The sequence below is a fragment of the Rattus rattus genome, chromosome 3 (genome assembly GCF_011064425.1).
Source record: "Rattus rattus isolate New Zealand chromosome 3, Rrattus_CSIRO_v1, whole genome shotgun sequence".
NCBI lineage: Eukaryota > Metazoa > Chordata > Mammalia > Rodentia > Muridae > Rattus > Rattus rattus.
Window position 1 is genome coordinate 63002723 of NC_046156.1, and position 22727 is coordinate 63025449.

General features: G+C 49.5%; 4 protein-coding genes across 9 annotated transcripts in view; all 4 read right to left on the minus strand.

Moving 5' to 3' along the window:
• Positions 1–267: 267 nt before the first annotated feature.
• LOC116896594 (protein S100-A6) lies at positions 268–1586 on the minus strand. The gene is made up of 3 exons (XM_032897835.1): positions 1476–1586; positions 785–943; positions 268–493 (listed from the first exon to the last, which is right to left on the minus strand). The coding sequence occupies exons 2-3, from the start codon at positions 920–922 to the stop codon at positions 362–364; spliced, it is 270 nt and encodes an 89-aa protein (XP_032753726.1). The 5' UTR covers positions 923–943; positions 1476–1586; the 3' UTR covers positions 268–361.
• Positions 1587–2924: 1338 nt separating this feature from the next.
• On the minus strand, positions 2925–4923 carry S100a5 (S100 calcium binding protein A5). The gene is made up of 2 exons (XM_032896702.1): positions 4760–4923; positions 2925–3198 (listed from the first exon to the last, which is right to left on the minus strand). Exons 1-2 carry the CDS (start codon positions 4895–4897, stop codon positions 3055–3057), a joined length of 282 nt encoding a protein of 93 aa, XP_032752593.1. The 5' UTR covers positions 4898–4923; the 3' UTR covers positions 2925–3054.
• A 3531-nt stretch (positions 4924–8454) lies between these two features.
• S100a4 (S100 calcium binding protein A4) lies at positions 8455–10899 on the minus strand. 2 transcript variants are annotated; one of them, XM_032897836.1, is made up of 3 exons: positions 10779–10899; positions 9461–9616; positions 8455–8748 (listed from the first exon to the last, which is right to left on the minus strand). In XM_032897836.1, exons 2-3 carry the CDS (start codon positions 9599–9601, stop codon positions 8584–8586), a joined length of 306 nt encoding a protein of 101 aa, XP_032753727.1. In that variant the 5' UTR covers positions 9602–9616; positions 10779–10899; the 3' UTR covers positions 8455–8583. The 2 variants fall into 2 exon arrangements, with proteins under 2 accessions (XP_032753727.1, XP_032753729.1); XM_032897838.1 differs by lacking the exon at positions 10779–10899 and adding an exon at positions 9865–9978.
• A 956-nt stretch (positions 10900–11855) lies between these two features.
• S100a3 (S100 calcium binding protein A3) overlaps positions 11856–22727 on the minus strand; it is a 41005-nt gene continuing 30133 nt past the window's right edge. For 2 of the 5 annotated variants that reach the window (XM_032897839.1, XM_032897842.1), the window contains exons 2-3: positions 12749–12894; positions 11856–12338 (exon numbers count right to left, since the gene is read on the minus strand). In XM_032897839.1, the coding sequence (XP_032753730.1) occupies positions 12174–12338; positions 12749–12894 (311 nt within the window). In that variant the 3' untranslated portion in view covers positions 11856–12173. Of the gene's footprint in view, positions 12339–12748; positions 12895–13790; positions 13875–14230; positions 14252–14571; positions 14788–22727 lie in introns of those variants that run through there. The other 3 variants (XM_032897840.1, XM_032897843.1, XM_032897841.1) reach the window with 3 other exon arrangements.

Genomic DNA, 22727 nt, shown 5'->3' on the forward strand with positions numbered 1-22727 from the left:
CAAAGTGTGTCTTCTGGGGGACTGCTGGGACTATTGCAGCCCTGCTTCTAGGGGCCCCTTTCTCCTGGAGATCACCTGATTAAGCCTTTGTTTAAAGTGACTTTGCCTAGAGGGGGTACCTCTTCTAATACCCATAAAGATTCCTTGTCTGGGTGGGTCACTCAACTACAACGCTCAGAGATTAACTGTGACTAGGACCACTAGACGGTGGGTTCAGCAGCAAGCCAGGAAGCAACTAGAAATCAGTGAGAAGCCAGAACACATGGGTAGACATAACAAAAATGAAATATTTATTGTATAATTACACCCCCACTGGACTTGACTGGGATAGCCTCCCAGAAGGCATCTCCGCCTTCCCATTTTATTTCAGAGCTTCATTGTAGATCAAAGCCAAGGCCCCCAGGAAGGCGACATACTCCTGGAAGTTTACTTCCTGATCCTTGTTACGGTCCAGATCATCCATCAGCCTTGCAATTTCAGCATCCTGCAGCTTCTAATACATTAAAAGGAGAAGTCCACACTCAGTGGTGGCCAACACCCTAGATTCCTTTCCCCTTCCCTGGAAGCCCTGTCTCACACAAGTAGCTCTGCTCATTGTGACCAAAGATGGACCTTCAGCTTGGGTTTACCTAGATTTGCTCTCCTCAGCCCCTGCTCCTCCCTCAGGGGACAGGACAGCATGGGAGCATACAGGCATCCCTCCACAGGAAGTAAGATCAGGAACTGTGATTAAATGCTACTCAGACAAGAGGTGGGAGGGGGAACCCGGACAGGGGCTACTCACAGCGCCAATGGTGAGCTCCTTCTGGATCAGCTCCTTCAGCTCCTTCTTGCTCAGGGTGTGCTTGTCACCTTCCTTGCCAGAGTACTTGTGGAAGATAGCCACGAGAAGGCCAATGGCCTGATCCAGGGGGCATGCCATGACTGACCACTGGGCTAGAAGCTGTTTGACAGAGGGGCTATTCAGTGCTGCTGGTAGCAGAGTCCTCTCACCACCCCCTGAGCCAGGAGACTACCTGCCTGAAGCAGCTAGCCTCAAGCCAACACAGGTAGCAGCCAGGGCCACTGAGGTGAGGAGTATAAGAATGGAAGGGGCTTTGGGGTCTGTGAACACTGTCCTCCAGGGCTTCCAAGAGAACTGGAGCATATGACTGAGCAAGGAAGAGAATGGAGGCTGCCCCTGGAAACCTCCTGACAGGGCCACACACTGGGACGAGGATGACACACCCAGGGCAAACCCTCCTGCACCCCAGAAAAGCAGACTCAGGTTGCCGCCCATGGGGATGCCTTAGCCTCGGGGTTTGCCTGGTACAGCCCAGCAGACCATGGCTCTCCCTGCTTCCCTGGGCTCCGAAAACTTGGATCCCAGTGCATTCCACCCACGGAGCCCGCAGAGGCTGACTAGGGCAGGAAATGGCTTAACCCCTAGACCAGGAGTGGACAGATCTTAGAGGGACGCCCCAGTGAGAGCTCACCGCACGTCGACAATGAAGCGCCAAAAGAGTGGTCGAGGGGATGGACTGTGTCGCAGTCTGGCTGGCCTTATAGTGGCCAGCATCGGTGAGGCCCGCCCAGGGAGTGCTGGCACGCCCCAACCCCACCCAGCGCCTGAGGCAAGGCAAACACACATCCCAGCCCCCTCACTTTCCACGCCCTTGTTGCCTGGACGTCCCGGACTGGGAGCAGGATGAAGGATCCTAGTGCAAGAGAAGACCAGTGCAAGCCGGAGACATCGAGTTCCCTCTAATTCCGTGTTCAGTTTGCCCTTCTGGCACGTGACTCGTAACTCTGGTATGTGTGCTGAACCCTCTACCAGCCAGAGATCAGTGTCCTTAAAGTTCGAATCAGTGTGAGGGGGACTGGGAACAATACTGATGCTGTTGCCCTCTAGTGGCAAGGTCAACTCCAAGCGAGAGAGGGGAAGCAGTCAGTCTACCGCATCCTCTACGATAGTGGTTCTCGACCTCTCTGCGTTAATCTGCGGATTAATACACTCTTCATGTTGTGGTGACGCCCCAACCATAAAGTGATTTTCGTTGCTGCTTCATAACTATATTTTTGCTACTGTTATGAATCGTGACATAAATATCTGTGTTTTCAGATGATCTCAGGCAATTCCTGTGAAAGGGGTCTCCACAGGTTGAGCACCACTGGGCTAAATCTTGATGAGATAGGTTGATCCCAAGAAGTAGAATTTTGAGCCAACCTATATAAGACCCATGTCTCAAAAGGGAGGCAGAAGGGGAGCACAGTCTAAAAGATTTTAAACAGCATCCCCCACCAACCATAAATTTCTAACAACATCACTTGCCTCCTCCCACTCACTGCCTGGAATTTCATCCTCAGAGCAGCTTATGCCTTAATGTGCACACAGTGGAGCCAAGCCCAGGAAGCATCGTTAGTTACTTACTCATCTCAAGTAAAAAGTTTTCAACATTTTCTCCTGGAAAAAAAAAAAAAAGTCTTAAGAAGAGGAAGTTGGTGGGGCATGGGGAGGAATTAGCGTCCTGAAGTCAGTCTTCAGTGAGCAATGGGAAGGGTGGAGAGAAGGGCTAAGACTCCCTTCCTTACTAGAGCTCCTAGGGAGGTCTCCTGAGGGCTATCCCCAAGTCAGACCTGCCGGACCATCACTGCGCTGGTAGCCACAGCCCATCCCTCTGGCCTCCTCGCTCTCACAGCGCTCTTTTCTGTTGTTTGCTCTGCATCTTTGCTGTCTGGGCAGTTTTGTTATTTTACAGGAGTGCAGAGCAAAGCCAGGACACTTCCAACAATGTCCACGATGAAGGACAGCAAGTGGAGTAAAACGAGAGCCCAGCTCCTGTACCCACCGACCACGTGTGTGTGGCCTAAGGCTGAGTGGTCCAAATCCTCTGTTCTCCCCTGCCTCAGCCAAGAGAGACAAACCACCTTAAAAACCAGCACACGCTGTGGATAAGGCTTTATTTCTCTGCTGGAAGAATCCATCTGGAAGAAAGAGAAGGGCAGGGGGCCTAGGAGGGGCAGTTAAAGAGGCTGCAGAGGTCAGGACAAGGGGCTGCTGGTGAGGGTAGCTGGTCACTTCTTGTCCTCTAAGAAGAAGTCATTGTAGGCCATGCACAGCGTGGTCAGGAACACAGAGTACTCCTTGAAGTCAATCTCCTGGTCGCTGTTTTTGTCCAGGCTCTTCATCAAGTTATCAATGCTGCTCTCCTTCATCTTCTGCAAGGGTCCAAGGGGAGGAGACTGCTCAGAAGCTCAGCTACAACCCACACCTTCACCAAAGACCTGACACCAAATGGGGTCAATGACCTGCGTGCTGATTCCAAGTGAATTACAGTAGGAAGGCTTGTCTAGCCTTTGCTCCTGGGACATCTTCCCATCCAAAGAAACAATAATCTATAACTCATACCATTACCTACTAAAAAACAGCTTGAGGTCTTGCCATGTGGTCCTGAGCACCGTCCAAGTCCTAGACGTAACCTGCCTGCTTTGTAAGGCCAAGCTGGGAAAGGATCCAGACATCACTACTCTGTAAGATCAGTATACTGGAGCTGAGAAGCCAGCATGCTTCCTGTCCCCAAGACCTGTTCTGGCAGCAGTTGTCCTCCCAGTTTGGTCCCTGCACCCTGGCTCTACTAGGAAGTTAAAGACAGAGCCTTAGGGTAAAACAAGAAAATGCAAATATTCAGATCCTGCTTTCCTTCCAATGCAGTCAGTTCTAGGTCTTCCTTAGAAGCAGGATGTTGATACTTGTGATGCTGGAAACTGCTTCTCTGTAACATGATGCTGGTCCCCAGACTGGGCTCCTCCCCTGGGGTTCTGTCCCTCAGTTATCAGCACCAGATGAACCAGAGGTCCTCTCCTCTACCTTCATTAGCTCCAAGATAGCAAAGCGGTTTCTGGAATTGACTGTGTATATGCCAGGCCAGGGGTGGTGGCACTCAGGAAGCAGAGACAAGTGGATCTCCACGAGTTGGAGGCTGGCCTGGTAAGGAACTCCAGAGTGAGTTCCAGGACAGCTAAGTCTACACAGAGAAACCCTGTCTCAAAAAGAAAAGGAAATGTATATGCTATGGTAAATTTCATGTGCCTTGGAGAGAGAGGCCACAGAGAGACCTAGGAAGAGTGGCAGCTGCTTTGCCACCACCCATGGACATACTCCAGGAACCTTGTCTCCAGGGGGACACTGGGATTCTAACTTCATTGTAAAATAAATAAGAGGTTGATGCAGAGGCCTAGAATTCCAGCTCAGCCCCAATGGACAAGGTCTCTGATGTTTCTGAGGCTCAGTTATTCTATCGCATAGACCCTCACATCAACTGGCCACCACTCCTGTCATGGCCATCTAATCAGAATCAAAGCTCTCTCCTTCTCACCCCATGTTCACAAATCTGTTGGTTTATTTATCAGCATCACTTAGGACCTCGGTTCAACCAGCCACAGAGGAAAATCAAGAAGGACCCCTAGCCTCCAGTCATACACAGCCCACATCCCTCAAACCCTCAAGATCCCTAACACAGACTGTGCAACCCATCATCAAAGTCTCCTTTATCTGATTCCTTAGCCTCCCAGGGGCAGTAGTCCACCCCCAAACTCACCTCGTCCTTTCCAGCACAGAGGTCTAGAGACTTGGTAGCCAGGGATGCCCACCTCTTCCCCTGCCTCTGGCCCTTTAGCAACTCTGGCACTTGCTTAAAGTACAGTACGCCGAAAGTAGGGGGGTATCTCCCAGAAGGGGTGCTCAGAGCACGTAGTAGGATATGGAAGAATGGTCACCTACCTCTGCAAGACTCAGTTCTGTCTTGATCAGCTCCTTCAGTTCTTTCCTACTCAGGGTCAACTTGCTACCCTCTCTCCCTGAATATTTATGGAAAGTGGTGACCATGGTGGTCAGTGCCTTCTCAAGAGGAGTCTCCATAATGATGTGTACTCTGAAGGAAGAGAGGGGACAATCACAGCACTGGAGAAGCGAAGCTTGCTCCTCACCAGTCATGCATACCCAAAGACCCTCTTGCAAACCACCATTGACAGGAGTCCAATGAGACCAAACTCTACCAACAAAGAAAAAAAACATATATGTGTTGTAATGAGAGCCATGGCAACTCATGTAAGTCCAGCCCCCAAAGGAGGTGCAGCTTCTCTGATCAAGACACGCTGACAAAGAGGTCCGGACACAAAGAGAGTATAGGATAACCTCTCCAAAAGAGCTGGCAGAACAGATGAGGGTCAGGATTTTTCAATTCCCTACTCAGTCCCAGCCACAGTTCCCACCTAGTCACTCTTTTATCCTGAGTCACCTGAGATAGAGTGTCTCACTGTAAAGGGAGTCAAAAAAAGAAGTTCACGGGTCAGAGGGGATGGGGCTGAAACTGGGAGATAAGGTCTCAACAGGAAGCAGGAGAGAGGTGACTGGACTTGCTCAGTGACCTCCAGTCTGGTGCCCAGAGAGCTGCACCCAAAGCTTGGCAGAGGCAGGAGATGAGGGGCAGGGCTACCAACATGGTCGGGATCGTCTAAGACCTAGTTCTAGAAGTTAATTAGATTGATGGCCTCAATTCTGTCAGTATAGCCACTCCACCAAAAGAGCAGACAACTGAAGCTTGTGGACTCAAGACTTAAAAGAACATTTCCCCTTAAAGAAAACAATTCCACAGAACTGGAGGCTTCTGTAGATTCTGTAGAGAACCCCAGGCTGGGTGGGAGGGTAGCGAGAAACTGATGAGTTGTGCCTCCAACCCAAGATGTTCTTGGACTGGACTGGACCCATCCTTCATCTCCTGACACCCAGTCTGTTAGCTGTTAGCTTCTCTCACCTCACAAAGGCTCAGCCAGGACCACAGCTCAGGGTAAGGAAGGAACTCTGAGCATCTGCAGGAGCATCTGGCTGATCTCTCTCTCTCTCTCTCTCTCTCTCTCTCTCTCTCTCTCTCTCTCTCTCTCTCTCCTCCCTCCCTCTCCCTCTCCTCTCCTCCCTCTCCCTCTCCCTCCCTCCCTCTAAGACAGTGTATCACCATGTATCTTAAGATAGCTGGCCTCAAACCCATGATCATCCTGCCTTATCTTTCCTGCTGCCAGGATTGGCTCTCAGGGAGTCCTTACAGTCACAATTCCAAGCACTCTGTCCTTTCCTCCCTGAGCATGCTCCCACTTGCAAGGCCAGGCCTTCCTTGTGGAGGATTCCACGTCTTGCCACACTCTTCTCACCCAGACTGGCCCAGCAGAAATGAAGGAGGTCATCTGAAGGAAGGACTCACCAAGGAAGAAGTGGACCTGGAGAATCTATTCTGCAGCCACAGCCTCCCTGCCAGTGCCTTTATTCCCTTATCCCCCAATGCCCAGGAGATCAGGATGGGCGGAGCCAATGAGAAAGGGTCAGGAATATGAAGACTTCCAGACAAGGGAACCCCCACTGGAAATTTCGACTTGCTGTTTACAAACAGAGCCAGCTATGGCACATAAAGTTACCCATGACACATATTTTCAATAACAGAAACTATTTTTCCTATGAAGCTCACCACCTGGTGAAGTAACAGGCAGAGAAAGGGCAATTCTCCAGAAAAGAAATGGTAAAAGGTGCGGACCAAAGGCAGGGTACCTTCCCATATCCTAGTGTCCACTCCACATTAAAACCCTCCATCTTTGAATCCATTCCAAAAGCAGAAAGGACCTCTTGGGATGGACCAAGTGAAGGAAGGTAATTCTGCCAGGACATGGCTGAAGTCACTAGCTAACATAAAGTGAAAGTAATTGTTGGAGGCTTCTGGCCTGCAGGACTAAGAGTCAGGGTTAGGAAAGGCCCCAAGGAAGGTCTTGGACTGGACAAGGGATTGAGGCTGTGCAGCGGAGGAGGCTCGGGTTTAAGGTATGGTCATTGGCACAGAGGTCAAGGGAAGTTGCCTGTATTCTGCAAACACACACACTGAATCCAAGAACAGAACTGGGTTAGGGGCATAGAACTCCTCTTGGCTGAAGTCCCACACTAGCCTGTCTTTTTCCTCTTCATTAACCCCTTTGTCATCCCACCACAGCTATTACACTAGCGATACATCTGGGACTGGTTTCTAAGCAACAGGAGTTTCCGAGAGTAGAGAGTGATGCAGGAGGAGGCTCTAGGGAGCACACTCCCATGGAAGATGGGCAAACTGACTGGGAGTGCAAAAGAGAGGAGACAGGCTTAGCCTCTCTGTAGTCAAACTCCAAGGGAACATCTGAGTCACCTACCCCACTCCTCTGAGGCTAGAGAGAAAAGCACAGGTGATTAGAAAGGAAGCTTGAGGTCAAGAGGACCAAACCTGCCAGCCCAGGGACAGTTTCTGTACATCTTTCCTTAAGCCTCTCCATATCATCCAGGCAAGGGCTTGACATCTAATCTCGGGCCGTTCTCTTCACTCTGGAACCACTGCCCTTAACCCCATCCTAAGGGGAGCAACATTATGCTTCATGTTCCTGGGATGAGAATATGAGGAAATGGGGAATCTCAGTTTTATTTATCAGATCCTGCGGTCAAAATTGAATCTCTAAAACTATGGTCATCTCCCCATCATCTCCTTTACTCCCACCTAGCTACTCTCCCCTGCCTCATTTACTCTCCCTGAGGTCTCTTGTCTTCCTCTAAGCAACATGACTCTTGGTAATTGCTTGTCCCACAGCCTTTAGAGGTCAGAGACAGTATGTTAAGAGAACAACTATTTCAGTCATCCATGGTAGCATACATCCATAATGCCAGCACTGAGGAAGCTGGCAAGGAGGATCAGAAGTTCAAGGCTACCTTTGGCTACAGGAGTGAGACTTCTCATAGAGAGAGAGAGAGAGAGAGAGAGAGAGAGAGAGAGAGAGAGAGAGAGAGAGAGATTCTTATGCTACTACAAACGACCTCCCTCTATATTACCCTTCTTTGTCCAACCCTTCATGGAAAGGAAAGGATTAATCCAATGAAGCCAATGAGCTAGAATGGGTAGCAAGACAGGATCTGGACTATAAATGTTAGGGCTGAATGCCAGTCCACCTCCCCACCCTTCTCTGGCTTCAAGACTCCTGCCTCATGACTCAGGCAGGCCTGTTGTCTTCCCTCCAGACCCCAACCAGCAGCAGATGTGACCTTTAATTCCATCCCAACTTCAGTTTGAGCCCAGAGGCAATACTAGAGAGAGGAGGGAGAACCGTGGGCTGGTTAACATCCCACATCTGGAGCCTTTCAAGGCAAGCCTCTGGTGGTTTCTGCCTTTAGTGTTCCCAGAGTTTGCTTTGTTGCATGTACAGGAGCACGTGAACACACACAAACACGCACACACATGCACGCATGCACAAGCACATACACACAAATACACACTTGTAATGAATTCAGAATAAGTCACTCACCCCTCCCCAACCTTTTCTAGTTTGGCCCCCACAAAGCTCCAGGTCAACTTCCAGCCATCTCTGCCACCACCCTCCCTCAGCCCCCCCACCCACCTACAATCTCCAGTCTCTCAGACATAGTTTCAAAACTCTTTATTAAACTTGCTCAGCACTGTGCACATGTATGAAGAAGCCAGAGTAAGGCACTATGCTCACAGCCAACATGGAAGATTCCCCCACTGGCCCAACACTTCATCTGAGGAGTCTTCACTTCTTCCGGGGCTCCTTATCTGGGCAGCCCTCAAAGAATTCATTGCACATCATGGCAATGCAGGACAGGAAGACACAGTACTCCTGGAAGTCAACTTCATTGTCCCTGTTGCTGTCCAAGTTGCTCATCAGCTTCTGGAATGCAGCTTCGTCTGTCCTTCTCTGGAGGTAGAAGAGGTACAATTAGACGCCACCTCCAGTCAGGAGCTCAGGAAGGCTTCCAGACACCGTGCTAGCCTCGGGGCTCAACTGTGAGATAAGCACATAGGCTAGCTGGGAAAGGATGTGACCACATCTTCCCCATGCTTGTTTTAACTATGTCTATAGGTAACTGTCATGACAAGGAAGTGTTAACTAAGATAAGGTGTCATTGAGGGGAAGATCTGCAGGCATTTGTGTGCCTCCACAATCATGTCTTCACAAGCAGAAACTCGATTTCTGTTGCACATCACCGGAAAGACTGTCCTGATCTAGGCTGTGCTTTCAGACACTGACTACCTAATGTGGTTGTTTTGGTTTTCCTGTGCCACTTCAGTTAACTTCATTCTAAGCCTTGTCTCAACGGGGGGCTGGTGGATGAAGTAGATGGTTCATTGTGGTTCCATACCAAGCGCCAGGAGTAGGGAGATATATAGATAGATAGATAGATAGATAGATAGATAGATAGATAGATAGATAGATAGATAGATAGATAGATAGATATAGATAGATATAGATATATATATAGATATGTAGATAGATAGATATGTAGATAGATAGATAGATAGATAGATAGATAGATAGATAGATAGATAGATAGATAGATAATGTCTCCAGCCCCAGCCTCCTCCTGGGGATGCATCACACATGCAATACACAGACAGGATCCACTCACCCCCAGGAAGCTAGGCAGCTCCCTGGTCAGTAGCTCCTTGAGCTCTGTCTTGTTCAGCTTGAACTTGTCACCCTCGTTGCCTGAGTATTTGTGGAAGGTGGACACTATTACATCCAGGGCCTCCTCCAAGGGTCTCGCCATGGTGACCGTTGAGACCTAGGGGCAGGAGACACAAAAGTAGCCTTCTCCAACCCACACCAACAGTGTGTTGAGAGCTGGATATATGTCGCTAGGCATCACTCAAGTCATACTCAGTCTGTCCCCGTTTTTAGTGCTCTACTCCAACCTACTCTCTAAGAGCACTTCCAGAGACTGACCTCACTCCCAGGGAGATCAGAGGAGTGGTACCCGCTGATGGCAAGAAGCTCATATGTGCTTCGAGCTCTGAAACTTGCAAAACTTACCACTCAAACTCTGGAAATCCATGCCAGCAGCCTTCTGTGCCTCCCCCTCAGGCCTGGCCTCAACAACAGCAGTTTTCCATCCCTCACTCAGCTTACTCACTCCCCAACTCAACCACAAGCTCCAGCCTCTGACCCATTCTTCTCCCTCCCAGCGTTGGGCGCGGCTGCTGGCTGCCTGCCCAGGGGCCTACAGTGAGGGAAAAAACCCAGCTCCCTAGTAGGAGTGAGAAGAAGTGGCAGAGGCTGGGGTACAAGGGGAGGGGGTGGGGAAGCCAGGCTCTCTTGGCCTAGGTGCTATATGTTCATAGGGCTATGAACTACTATGAACACAAAGCACACTATGAACACAAATGCCTACAGGTGGGTGTTGGACAGGTAGCCCCATAGGTAGTGGTGCTTGCCACCAAGCTCAATGACCTGAGTTTGATCTCCAGAGCCCACATGCTAGAAGGAACAGATTGACTCTCACAGGAAGTGCCCCTTGGCATTTGCCCCATCCCCACCCATACACTCGTACACACAAATAAAATAAGTGTAATTTAAACATCGTAAAACAAAAATGCCTGCTGATGCCTTCACTTTGCTTCCTGTACCTGAGTGTCCACACACTGGCTTGGATGACCCAGCAACATACCTATCCATGACAGTGGCTCCCAAGCACCAACATACACTATAGCAACGTACAAGCAAGCCTCAGCATCTCAGAATCTCCGGGAGCCATTTATACACTGCTTGTTTTTCGGTTTTCATTCTTGTGCAACACACACACACACACACACACACACACACACCTCCGTACCAGAATCTCTCATCTGGATCCGTTAAAGATTTCTGCCCCCCCAGTACGCCCCTTTCTCCTGTCCTAGCCTCAGCCTCTAAACCGCTAACAGTGCTATCAGGCCAACACGACTCACCAGACCAAGAGAGAGGAAGTGCTGAACAGAGAGGTTTGGGGAGAGCCCAACAATCTGACCTATTTATACCCTGCCAGGCCCTGCCCATGCAGGGGATGGGGGAACATGGATACTGCTCTTGCTGTTGGTCGATGCGGTAAGTGTCACAGCACCCTCCACCAGCCCAGCCAAGAGCTAGGCTTCCTGCTCCCTAGCAGGCACAATCAAGTAGTGAGTGCGCTCCAGTGGGCAGGGCAGAGACTTGGATGGGGTGGATACCACCAAGTAGCCACAGTTCAGCTAGAGTCTTCGGAAGCTTTGAGAAGGGACAACCTGTACATGAGGTGTGGGGCACAGAAAAGGAGATGTTGGTGTTATAGACAAGAGATGGGAAACTGCCCTGGAATTATCTGGCTGAGGAATTAAGGAGGTGACCCAGCCAGTGGGACAATGTCAGTCCTTCTCTCCAGCCTACACAGCTTCTTGTCACATCAGGAAGATCCAGGGTGGAGGCTAGCAAATCAGGAGGGACCTTGGGACCACCCTAGGTATTAAGTGGGAAATATCATAATGGAGTTAGGTGGTAGTGTGGCCTGGAGGTTTATGGATGGATGGAAGCTTGAGTAAGGGTATTGGGGATGACAGGAGCATTCGGGGTTGAATGCTCAGCTTGGAGAAGAGAGTTAGAGAAGGAATAGGTGAATAGGGAGTCAGGATTAATCTCTAAGGATATGGTACAAACTCAGGGGCTAAGTGAAGGTTAGATGGAGGTTTGGCTCTGGGCTCCCACAACTGCATCCTCCTTGTATTGAGTACCTCCCAAGGAGCCCCTTGTTCTCCTAGAAAGCCCAAGATAAGGACTTCTAGTTCAAGACAGGGGACAGAGAGATGGAGACAGAGACCTCCAGCCTCATCCAGTGAGACCTTGTGTTGCCCCCACCCTCCTGTTGGACACTAAGATTTGCGCATCTCTACTGGGTCTGATGCTTTGGGGGTCCATCTTCAGTGGTAAGCCTTCTTTCTCCAGTGGTAAGGAGCATAAAGGAACAAGGACTCAGTCCCAAGACCCAGTGTGTCCCATCAGAAAAACCAAAGTGAGCCAAGATGACATTTCTTTATTGGGAGTTGAGGAGGCCCCTGCCACAGCAGTCCCAACTGTGTGCACATGCCTGAGCTTCCAAGGTAAGAGCAGAGATGTTCTTCCCTTCCAAGAAGAGAAGCAGCAAAGACTGTTCCACCCCTCACCAGCTGGACAAGCCTCTAAAGCTTGTGGGTAGCTGGGGTTAGCATCTCAGGGACTGACACGCCTAGATTGCAAAGGGTAACACTGAGAGAGTAGGACCAACTCAGGGACAAAGATGGAGCACTGGAGCAGACCTGGCCCTCCTGGGATAGCACACGCCTTTGGGTCAGAGGCTACTGGGGACAAGAGGGCTCAGGGGGGCACTCTTTGAAGTACTCGTGGCAGTAGAGACAGAGGCTGGCAAGTGAGCGCACGTACTCCCCAAAGTCCACCTCGCAGTCCTTGTTAGTATCCAGAACACTCATGAATTTATTGTAGTCACACTCCCGGAACTCACTCTGTGGAAGGGATGAGAAGGGAGGGTCAGGAAATCAGGATAAGGAACCAAAGCAGCTTCCCACACCACTTCCCTCCCATGGGGCCAACCTCATCCTACCCATCTTGATAAGACACCCATTTCAATCCCCCTTCCCAACCCTGCTTCTCAGCTCATAAGCTGAGCACCTACTCCTTGCTATGGAGACCCTGCTATGAGTTAGGCATTATCCACAGGACAGTGATTGTCAACCCATTTACATTCTATTTGACTAAGGCTCGTGAGGCCACGCCAGCTCACTTCCTTATATCCCCCCTCCCCACAATCTAGCTTCTCCTTCTTGCTGCCCTGTGCTGGTGCTCAGCCCTGGGCCACTCTTTGCAGAGTCCAACTGGTACCTTTCACTAGTGGGGAGAGTAAGAGGGAGCTCACCGGGGTCCAGGTGGGCAGCTCCTTCTGCAACAGCTCCTTGAGCTCCGACTGGCAGATCTTGTATTTGTCACCACAGCGCCCTGCATACTCCTGGAAGGTGCACACGATGGCAGCTACTGCCTGCTCCAGGGGCCGGGTCATCCTCACTGTCACAAAACAAGGGTATGACTCACAAGGAGAGCCAGGCTATGACTCTCCTTTTCCTCCGTGTTTCCCAGGAACTAATTCCAAACCTGTCAGTTCCACCATGCTAAAGCACACCTGCTTCTGAGCGGCCTTCCTTGACTACACATGCACACACACACACACACACACACACACACACATGAATGCACACATGAATGCACACACACGCACACACAGACACACACAGTTCACCTCCCCATTGTGCCTGTTGTGATTTTTCTAGACAGAAGTTTCAGTTCCCTGACATCACCAACATCGTTCCTCGGGATCAGAACATCCATCACTTTCACCCTCAACTGGGAGACTCCCTTAGGACTCTGATTCCCTCCCACCCTTTCCCATCACAACACCTGGGATTCTCAGTCTCCCATTGGGTACCATTCCATGTGATGCTGCCTGCAGTCCTAGAAAGCTTCTGCCCTATGGGGACCTGGAGCCCCGTTCTGTAAGAGCTGGCACAGGAAGCCCTGCCCAGTGCTTCTTTGTCCAGAGCCTGGTGAGACTAATGCCAGAGGCAATGGTGAACCCTGACAGGACCCCACCACCTCACTGTGCCTCCTGCCCTAAACTCAAAGCAGCTGCAGTTGGGGACCCTCATTCTCTTGTGCACTCTGAAGCCCTGGGTGAACTATCTCTCTCTGGGGTCTCAGTTGTCTAATCTGTAAAGTGGGATAATCTAGCCTCACAGTTCTAGTCAGAAAAGATGTGTGCAAAGCCCACCAGTTCACAGATCTACTCATCTATGACCTACCCCATCCTATAGCCATCCTCCCCTCCCCCAGGGACCTCAGAAGGCTTTGAGAAGAGTCCCCCATTGAGATAGAAGGAAAACACTTCCTAGAATCCCTTCCCTCACCCTACATTATCCCCTTCCATTGCTGGTGCAGCCTGGGCAAACCCTGGGCTGGCGGAAAGGCAATGGAGTTGTTTCCATCTGAGTCCAATGACTCACTCCTCACTCCCTCAGGGGACTGGAGTCCTGCAACACAGGAGCCAGAGCCAATATTCTTCCTGGTGAGTTCCCTCTACTGGGAGCAAATGGCCAGCAAGATTGTAGCTGGCAAGGAATTAAGGGAACGGAGGATGAAGTGGCAAGAACGATGGGGTCTAATTCTCTGTGACAGCCCGGTGCTGGAGCAAGGATCCACATTCCCAGCGGAGGAAAATGCCATAATCCTTGGAGAGGAAAATGCAGTGATCCCAGGAGCTCTGCACCGCAGAGCCCTTCTGAGTTCCTCCCAGCCCGCCTGGCGCCACTTCAGTTGCTATTTCAGAAGCTCAGGCTTGAAGACTCACAGGGATCCTTTCTTCTCCTGCAGCCCTGGCCTGTCCCAGCTCATCCCCAGGAATGAAGCAGAGTCAAGGAGCAAAAGGAGAGGAGCTCAGCGAGGGCTGCACCGGAAGCGTAGCTAGCCATTGTCCCCACATCGGTAATCGTGGCTGGGCACGCTCCCCAACGCAAACTTCCTTACAGATCTTTAGTGTATGAGGGAACCTCTGAGACCTCATCACCGCCTATCATCTCTCTGTTCCCATATCCAGACCCTGTATCCAGGAACAGGCTACCTATTGAGGGTTTCCCCGAGCTGCCTCAACCCCCAGCCCAAGGCAGTTAGTTCCCAAGCAACCGTACTCACACTGCTGCTGCTGCTTCAGCTGTAGGAGCCTAACAACTGAGTGTCCCTATTTGTAGCCTCCCAAGAGACGAAGGGAGCAATTATAAGGACCCAAGTAGGTCAACGCTGAGGCTGCCCCCAGGGTCCCCTGCCTTCTTTCCCTCAGTAGCCTCTATTACAGGCCCACCGCCCACCTAGCAACGCACACATCAAAGACCCAGTCAGAGTCTCAGGCACCGCTCCCCACTCATTCCCCTTCTGCCCTTCCCCAAAGCTGGGAACTGGTAATAGCTTCCCGCTTCCACCTTCCAGCCACACACATCCCTCTCCTGAGCTCTTTACTGTGAAGAGACCAAGAATACAAAATGGGAACACACCTTGGACTCTCTTAGGGTCTACCTCCAGAGAGTTTCTGTGCAGGGGAGACCTTGGGAGCACCTGGCTAAGGCCCCTATTTACAGGTGAGAGGTCTGAGGCCATGGGACACTCTCTCTGCCCAGCCTCCAGATGACTGATTGTTGGGTGGCCTTTGGCTGTGAATTGCTTATTTTGCTGGAGGAAATCATCATGAGGTATTTTTAAGCCTAGAAAGAAGAGTGTTCCTCTTAGGGAGCCACCAGCTGTCAGGGCTTGAACTTTCTTGCCTCTCTACTCCAAATGATAATGGATGAATTTGGGCCACAGATTCATGAGAAAGCTGGCGTGTCCCCCAAGGTCCCAAGCTCTCAAGGAAGCTGGTTTCCGGTTCCACTGCAGTGTTCTGCGCTGGGGCAACTTTCCAGGTAGTCCTGGGGCAGAGTGTTCATTTTAGCTTAAGCAAATTTGGGGTTCCAGCATCAAGTCTCAACTTGTGTTTTATCCTCTGTGAGCCCTGGGCTTCAGTTTGTGTCTTTTCCCCCAAATCATCAAACCCAAAATTGAGCATGGGTATGGCCAGAGCCCTCAGGGTGCCCGCCCTGCTCAATGTCAAAGACTTCGCCATCACTTACATGTTTTTTTTTTTTAAAGAAAGTTTTTATTTGTTCATTTTGGTCTATTGTTGTTTTAAAGATTTGATTTGATTTTGAAAGATTGTAATTTATTTTCCCTTATGTGTATGTCTGTGAGTGTTGTACACATTAGTGCAGGTGCCCACAAAGGCCACAGGTATTGAGTCTCCACAGAGATGGGGTTACAGGTAGTTGTGAGCCCCCTAACGTGGGTGCTGGGAACCAAATCTGGGTCCTCTGTAAGAACAGCAAGTACTCTTAACCTCTGGGCCATCTCTCTAGCCACAATGGAAGTTGTTTTGTTTGTTGATACAGAGTCTTTCTACATAGCCCTGGCTATCCTGGAACTCACTTATGTAGACTAGGCTGACCTTAAACTCACAGAAATCTGCCTGCCTCTGCCTCCCAAGTGCTGGGATCAAAGGCGTGCACCACCATGTCTGGTCTGGGATTTTTCTTAATCCCTTGTTGTTCTTTAATGTGTGAACTAGATCATTTTAACTCTGCCTGGCATTCCCGGCCATTCTTTGTTTTCCCCTGCCATTCTTAGCTGGCATGGGGGAGACCACCACTGACCAGACATGGGAATCCCCTCCTGCTGCTTCTCTGTTCTCTCCCACCTCTAAGCTTCCCCGTTCCACAAGAAAGAAAACCCAATACCCAGAAGAATACAGGAAAGAGAGAGAAACCTGGCTTCTTGGCCAGTGACAAAAACCTCATGCCCATATGGACAGTCTGGAAGCCCTTGACCTCACCCTGGGCCCAGTACCCAGCTTTGTCTGGGACACAATCTCCTCTTAGAGGTTGCCAGGCTATGGGTGAGGGGGGTGGGCAATGGAGGCAGAAGGCATGAAGAGCTGTAATTAACCCTGTTTTATTGGCAAGGAGTTATGAGCAGTCTGAGACACAGGACAGAGATGGTCACACGGCCGCAGCAGGAGGAGCTAGAGTGGACCAGCAATTAACCTGCTTCCAGGCCAATGGCTTATTCTCCTCTGTGTTAAGCCTCTGCTACTTTAAGCGTTGTTGTCTCTGCTCTTGCAACCTGATTTTCCTCATTGATGGAAATAAAAATAGTAACCATCTTATAAAGCTGTTGTGGAGTTTGAGTTAGCACAAGCAAGGCTCATGGAATAAATGTTGCTAAAATATAGTGGAGGCTTGGTAAATGTTAACTCTGAGAGGTAATGACTTGCCCAAAATCATATGACTAGTGAGTGGCGGGCTTGCTATTCACTGTTTACACAAGTAATTAGAGGTGCTGATACTAAGCATGGGGGTATAGCATAAACAAAGCAGACACAGCCCCTCTCAAGGGAGATGGCAATCTAATGGGAGAAACAGACAATAACAAATGACTGTTTAATAGGCTGGAGGAGCCCAGCAGCCTGGCTCCTGAGCCCACTTTCTTACCCAACAGCCCTTCATGTTTCTGGGCACAGCCACAGCCCCTGGGAACACAGCTTCTCTGTCCATGGCGAGAGAGCTGGGAGAGGCTAGACATGTCTTGGTAGAGACGTAGGGTTGGAGGATGAACGTGGAAAGAATGCTTAATTGGGACTTCACTCAGAACTCCACCCCACCTCAGCACCTGACCTCAACATGTCTGCACTTTGCCTTGTCAGAGACTTAATCTCCTATCTCCACGATTCCTACCCTAAGATCCTAAGTATTGCCTTATATGGTGTAACATGTCTTTCATCCAGTACTTGAAAAGCAGAGGCAAACAGATCTTGGTGAGTTCAAACCCAGCCTAGTCTACATAGCAAGTTTCAGGCCAGTAAGAGCTCCATAGTAAGACCTTGTCTAAAAAAAAGATTTTTTTCAAGTACATTTTGTTACTAGTTACTAGTCATTATGGCAATGGGAGTGCTCTGGACCCCGACTTCAACTTAATACAATGAGTACCCTGGATTGTTGCAGGGGGCAGGGGGGTTAACCATCCTTCTTCATCGGGTCATCTTGCCTACTTCTGCCTCCATAAAGATGATGGAGATGAGTCTAAACTCTCTTCCCTTGTACCCCACCCAAAAAGACTTCTTAAAGTGTCTGGAATCTTCCCGCCCTACTGAAGTTTCCCAGACTCTGCCTTAAACTCTTTTTCTTCAGTGGCCCCACAGTACAGCAGTGGACCTCAGTTCCACGGCCTGGACTAGAGCTATCTTACATCTTTCCTGCTCTTTCCTGTCCACCAGCTCCATCCCCACCCTTAGGCTGAGCCTAGGACCATGGCTTCTCACCTCGCATAACTCCCTGAGGACAGGAGGGCTGACCGCTGAAAAATGTGCCGTTGCTGGAGACTGAGAAGCTTTACCTCAAAAGGATCAGCACGAGAGTGTGCAAAGGGTGAACACAGATGCTAGCCGATCTGGCAGGACTTCTTACAAACTAAAACTCGGACTCTCCTCACTGTCCCCACCATCACCTAAGATCCCTGGACACACACATCACCCTTCTAAAGGGCAGTGTCTGCTCTTGCACCCCAGGGGGAAAAATAAGATAGAGTGTCCCAAGACTCTGGACACGCTATTTACTTCTGGCAAAAGGTCCTGTGCCCTATGTCCAGAGTAACCACCCAAATCCAATAGCTCCATGAGGCTAAATGAACTTGACCGAAACAATAGACATCTTTTCTGACCTTCTGAGCCATGGACAGAGAACATTTGGGAAGGGGTATCTGATTGCTAGGGCCAGTGAGAAAGCTAGAGCCAGAGCGGAATTGGAACTGGGAGGTGGAGAGAGAATCTAAGCCAAGAGCCAGCTGAGGTGAGGCCTGCGTGCTTTGACAAACAAGCCAACATCTGGCTGGGACCATTGCACAGATGAGAGTGGTGATTTGGTGGAGAGGTGAAGTTGACCCAAATGGGAGCTCTAGGGTACCAGTTCGTCCATTGTCTCGGAACCCATGACTGAGTGTCATGTGGGTTATGAGAACTGAACTCAGTCCCTCTGCATAAATGGTACATGCTCTTAAGTGTGGAGCCATCTAATTCTAGCTTTGCTGACTCCTGGTTGATTTTGAAAACCAGTAGCTATGCAGGTGATGAGCTGAGCAGGTCTTGTGCTAGTTTGACTGATGTCTCTGATGTTTGGTTTAAAGTGATAGAAGCCACATAGGGTGCTTTTCAAGGACTTACTTGAAAGCCACTTTACTGTAAGCACTGACCCTCTGACCCACAGGAGTGTCCAATGGATAATTAAAACAAGATGAGATTGAGCTTGGCACTGCGTGCCTGTCCTCTTAGAACTAGAAAGGCTGAGGCAAGATGATTGATTGCTAAACATTTGAGCACAACCTAGGTTTTGTAGCAATAGCCTGGGACCTTAGCAATAACCAAGGATAAAAGGCTAGGGACTTCCACCACTTGTGCTTGTCTTCTTTGCTGCCTTAACCTTTGGGTCGGATTCTGCTGAACTCTGCACAAAGGCACATTAGTCATTTAATAAATGTTGGTCTGGGACTCCTAGTACAAGACCAGCTTACCCTAACCTCTGTCCTCCCCCTTCAAGGCTAAAGACACCAAGATAAGAGTAACTCAGATAGTTTCGAGATTCACAGTCACATCACCACCTTGTGACCTCACTCATACCAACCACATTTCTTAATGTCCTATTCCAAGTCACAGAAAAGGCACAGTTCATGCCTTGTCCTGGGCTGAGCCATCCAGTAAAATGCTGATATGACAGGAGGTGAGGTTACTGCGTCTCTCATCCCAGTTCCAGGAGACTTGGGGAGACCCGGCCACAAATCCTTGACAAGCAGGGTGATGTCCAGACCCTCCTCTGCTTCAGCACAGAGAATAGGGAAGCTCCTTAGTCAGGACTTAACAGTGATGTCAGTTAGTCTGACAAACTAAAAGGAACGAATAGCCACTTTGGAACTTCTCCAAATGGGGGAAACCTCAGAAGCAGCCATGTAAGTCTGGTCCTGCTACTCCAACTGACCGTCCAAAGCCAAAACTGAGAAGCCTCACACCTATGGAGCACCAAAAGAAATCAGAGGTCACAGAGCCAACCACCCGCAAGGGGGGGTCTCATCTCCCTGTGATTCAGGATAATGGGTCAGGTACATCTGAACCCTGTTCAGTAGGTCCCCTCCAAGTCACGCAAAGAGTTCTGGAGATGGTTTCAGAAAGAGGAACAAGGCCCAGCTCACCCACCATCTCAGTGTCCCAAAGGGATGGAGAGTTTTCTTGTAGATGTGGGTCAAGCCCTGACACTAGCCCTTACTTTATGTCCTCCCGGCCTCTGTTTCCTCATCTGCGAAGTGCAGGTTCAGTGAGGATTAAATGGCCAGTGCTTTAGTATCTCAAGCACCTGGTCCGGCGGGCTCCACAAATGGCTAAAGCCATTCTCTCAGCTTTCCCATCTGTAAAAAGGGTTAATGATAGCCCCTTTGGGGTTACCGTGAGACTGAAATGACAGTGTGCTGATCAGGCGCTTTGAGAACTGCCCCCAGAATGTTAATTACTGGCATCATGATTCCCTGACCTATACTTAACAGGTCCCTCTCCAACAGGGTGTTAGGAAGGTGGACTTCTCTCTTTTCTTACCATGAAAAGAAACTATTTGTCCCAGAGGGCTGCCTGGCCATATCCCCCAGCCCTTCACAATGCAATGAGGACAGAGCACTGAGAGCAAATGGCTGTCACATGGCTTCTCAGTGGCTCCTTCCTCCTCTGCAGAGCTCTGTCTGATCTACTCTGCAAGAGGCCCACACATGCATCAGAGTTTCTTTGGGGGAAAGGGTCCCACATAGCTTGGGCTTCTCAGAGCATGGCCCCTAGCTTCTGACACACCCTAGAGCAAGCACTACAAGAGACTAAATTGGAAGCGGAAACATTCTTAAGATGTCTTTCAGAATTCCCAGAGCATCATTTCTGCTGTATCTTATTGATCTCACAAATCATTAAAGTTGGCTCAGAATCAGGAGGAACCCACATAAGGGAGTTGTCTTCTAATCTCCACAAGTACACCTTAGCATACACTCATGCTCGGGCATGCTCATGGGCAAGCACACACACACACACACACACACACACACACACACACACACACATATACACCACAGAGTTGGATCCAGGCCACGTCTAAAATCCAGCATCCTTTTATTATTTTGTTCTTTAAACCTACAGCACACATCTGCTACACTATGTTTGTTGATTCCTGAACACAACATGGCTTCTATACTTACTGTCCATGCTCTGTAGAAGTACTTCTACTCTGTAGAAGACAGAGTAAAGATAAGGCATGAAAAGCTTTTTCCTCAAGAGCCTTTGCCATATTGATATGGTGGTAGTGACCTCTTTATACAGGGTTTTACATGTACCTTTGGGGCTTAGCTATGTAATATGGCTACTTCTGGCTGGGTATGTTAACAACTTAGAAAAAAAGAGGTTGTTTTCTTTTTAATTGATGGATGACAATGATGATAAGTAAAGTCAGTGCTTTTCTGATTCTTTTCTTTCTTCCCAAGAAAACTCTGATATATGTGGGAGCCACTCACAGACAGAGCTCTGCAGGGGAGGGAGGAGTCACTGAGAGGCCACGTGATGGCCACTTGCTCTCACTGCTCTGTCTTTATTGTGTGTGTAGGGCTGGGAGACTGGGAGATGAGGCCAAGGCAGGCCCTCTTGGACAAAGGGTCTCTTTTCATGGTGATCGAAAGAGGGAGGCCCACATTCTTGACACCCTGTGGGAGGGAGATCCAGTAAGCTGATTATCTTAGCTAGGATTTCTATTGCTGCAGTGGAATACCATAGCCAAAGAGCAAGTTGGGGAGGAAAAGGTTTATTGGGTTTACACTTTCACATTATAGTTCATCACTGAAGGAAACCAGGACAGGAACTCAAACAGGGCAGGATCCTGGAGGCAGGAGTTGATGAAGAGGCCATGCTCAGCCTGCTGCTTATAAAACCTAGAACCACCAGCCCAAAGGTGGCCTCACCCACAATGAGCTGGGCCCCCTCCCATCGATCACTAATTAAGAAAATGCCCTGCAGGCCTGCCCACAGCCTGATCACCTGATGGCGATGCTTTCTCAATCAAGGCCCCTTCCTCTCTGATGACTGCAGTTTGTATAAAGTTGACATGAATCTAGCCAGCACACTGATGGTTCTATCTGCGCTCCAGGCAAACCACCAGCACCAAGTGCACAGCATGCGAAGAGAGCACACTTGAGTAACTGTAACCCCAACTTCCATCTACAACTGCCTGAGACACCCCAAGTGAGACCCCCAAAACTATTCCCAGTCTACCCACAGAACCACCAGAGATATAAATGTATGTTTTCAGCCACCATATCTTGGGGCAGTTCATTATACAGTAACGGGCAGCTAGTAGGGCATCTATAAGTCACTGAACCAAACTTAAACTGTCCACCAAGAAGTCTAACCACATGGATATTCAAATGCTAGTTTAGTTAAGGCACTGCAGGTCAAGCCTCGATTAACTTCTGAATGCTGTATACTGGTAGAAAAACCAGTAGCTTTAAAAGCCAGTCAAGAATAATAATAACTTAAAAGATGAAATTGGATGGAGGTAAGAAAGAGTGAAATATAGACCTAGAATCTAGAGGATGAAAAGCTTGTGGCCCTTGTCACAGTACAGGAAGTCATGTGTTCAAACTGTCACCTGATATGCTTTAGAATGTGGAATGTGTGGCAGCCTAAGCTACAGTCTTAGGGAAAACAGTAGAAACTATAAGAATTTTTGGCTTGAGCTGGCTCTTAAGAGGTTTTAACAGAAAGATCAAAAAGGAGGGAGTAAACTCAAAACTGAGCTAGCCAACTTGAAAGCGGATAGGACAAAAGTTTTTCTAAAAACAAGTACAGTGCCTAGAGACTGAGATCTGCCAATGAATCCTAAGGAAACTGCAGGGCAGGCGAGGGCTACAACCCCTCCCCCAACACATCCCCTTCCCCACCCGCCAGCCGCTCTCTGGACAGCGGCTCCCTCTACAGCCTTCAATATCAAGGTTTGTGCTGTGTTCTGAGATTGTATCCTCCCTACTCTGTGGAGTTGGAATTAGGAGAGTGAATAAAATGACTGTAGTTGTAGGTGGTTTTTGTCTTTTTGTATGTGCTGCTTCTGCCCCTGCCCCTGCCCCTGCCCCTGCCCCTGTCCTGTCTCCTGAGTGCTGGGACAAAGGTTGCAGCATGCCACCAACCTTCCTTTGTTTTGTTTTGT

Bases quoted from the DNA above. Each gene is read 5' to 3' on its own strand.
- S100a4 (XM_032897836.1), bottom strand. From the start codon at position 9,601: ATGGCGAGACCCTTGGAGGAGGCCCTGGATGTAATAGTGTCCACCTTC. The intron at 8,749-9,460 runs GTGAGTGGATCC...TTCTACCTCCAG, and splicing joins AGCTGCCTAGCTTCCTGGGG to AGAAGGACAGACGAAGCTGC.
- LOC116896594 (XM_032897835.1), bottom strand. From the start codon at position 922: ATGGCATGCCCCCTGGATCAGGCCATTGGCCTTCTCGTGGCTATCTTC. The intron at 494-784 runs GTGAGTAGCCCC...TTAATGTATTAG, and splicing joins AGGAGCTCACCATTGGCGCT to AAGCTGCAGGATGCTGAAAT.
- S100a5 (XM_032896702.1), bottom strand. From the start codon at position 4,897: ATGGAGACTCCTCTTGAGAAGGCACTGACCACCATGGTCACCACTTTC. The intron at 3,199-4,759 runs GTAGGTGACCAT...GGACCCTTGCAG, and splicing joins CAGAACTGAGTCTTGCAGAG to AAGATGAAGGAGAGCAGCAT.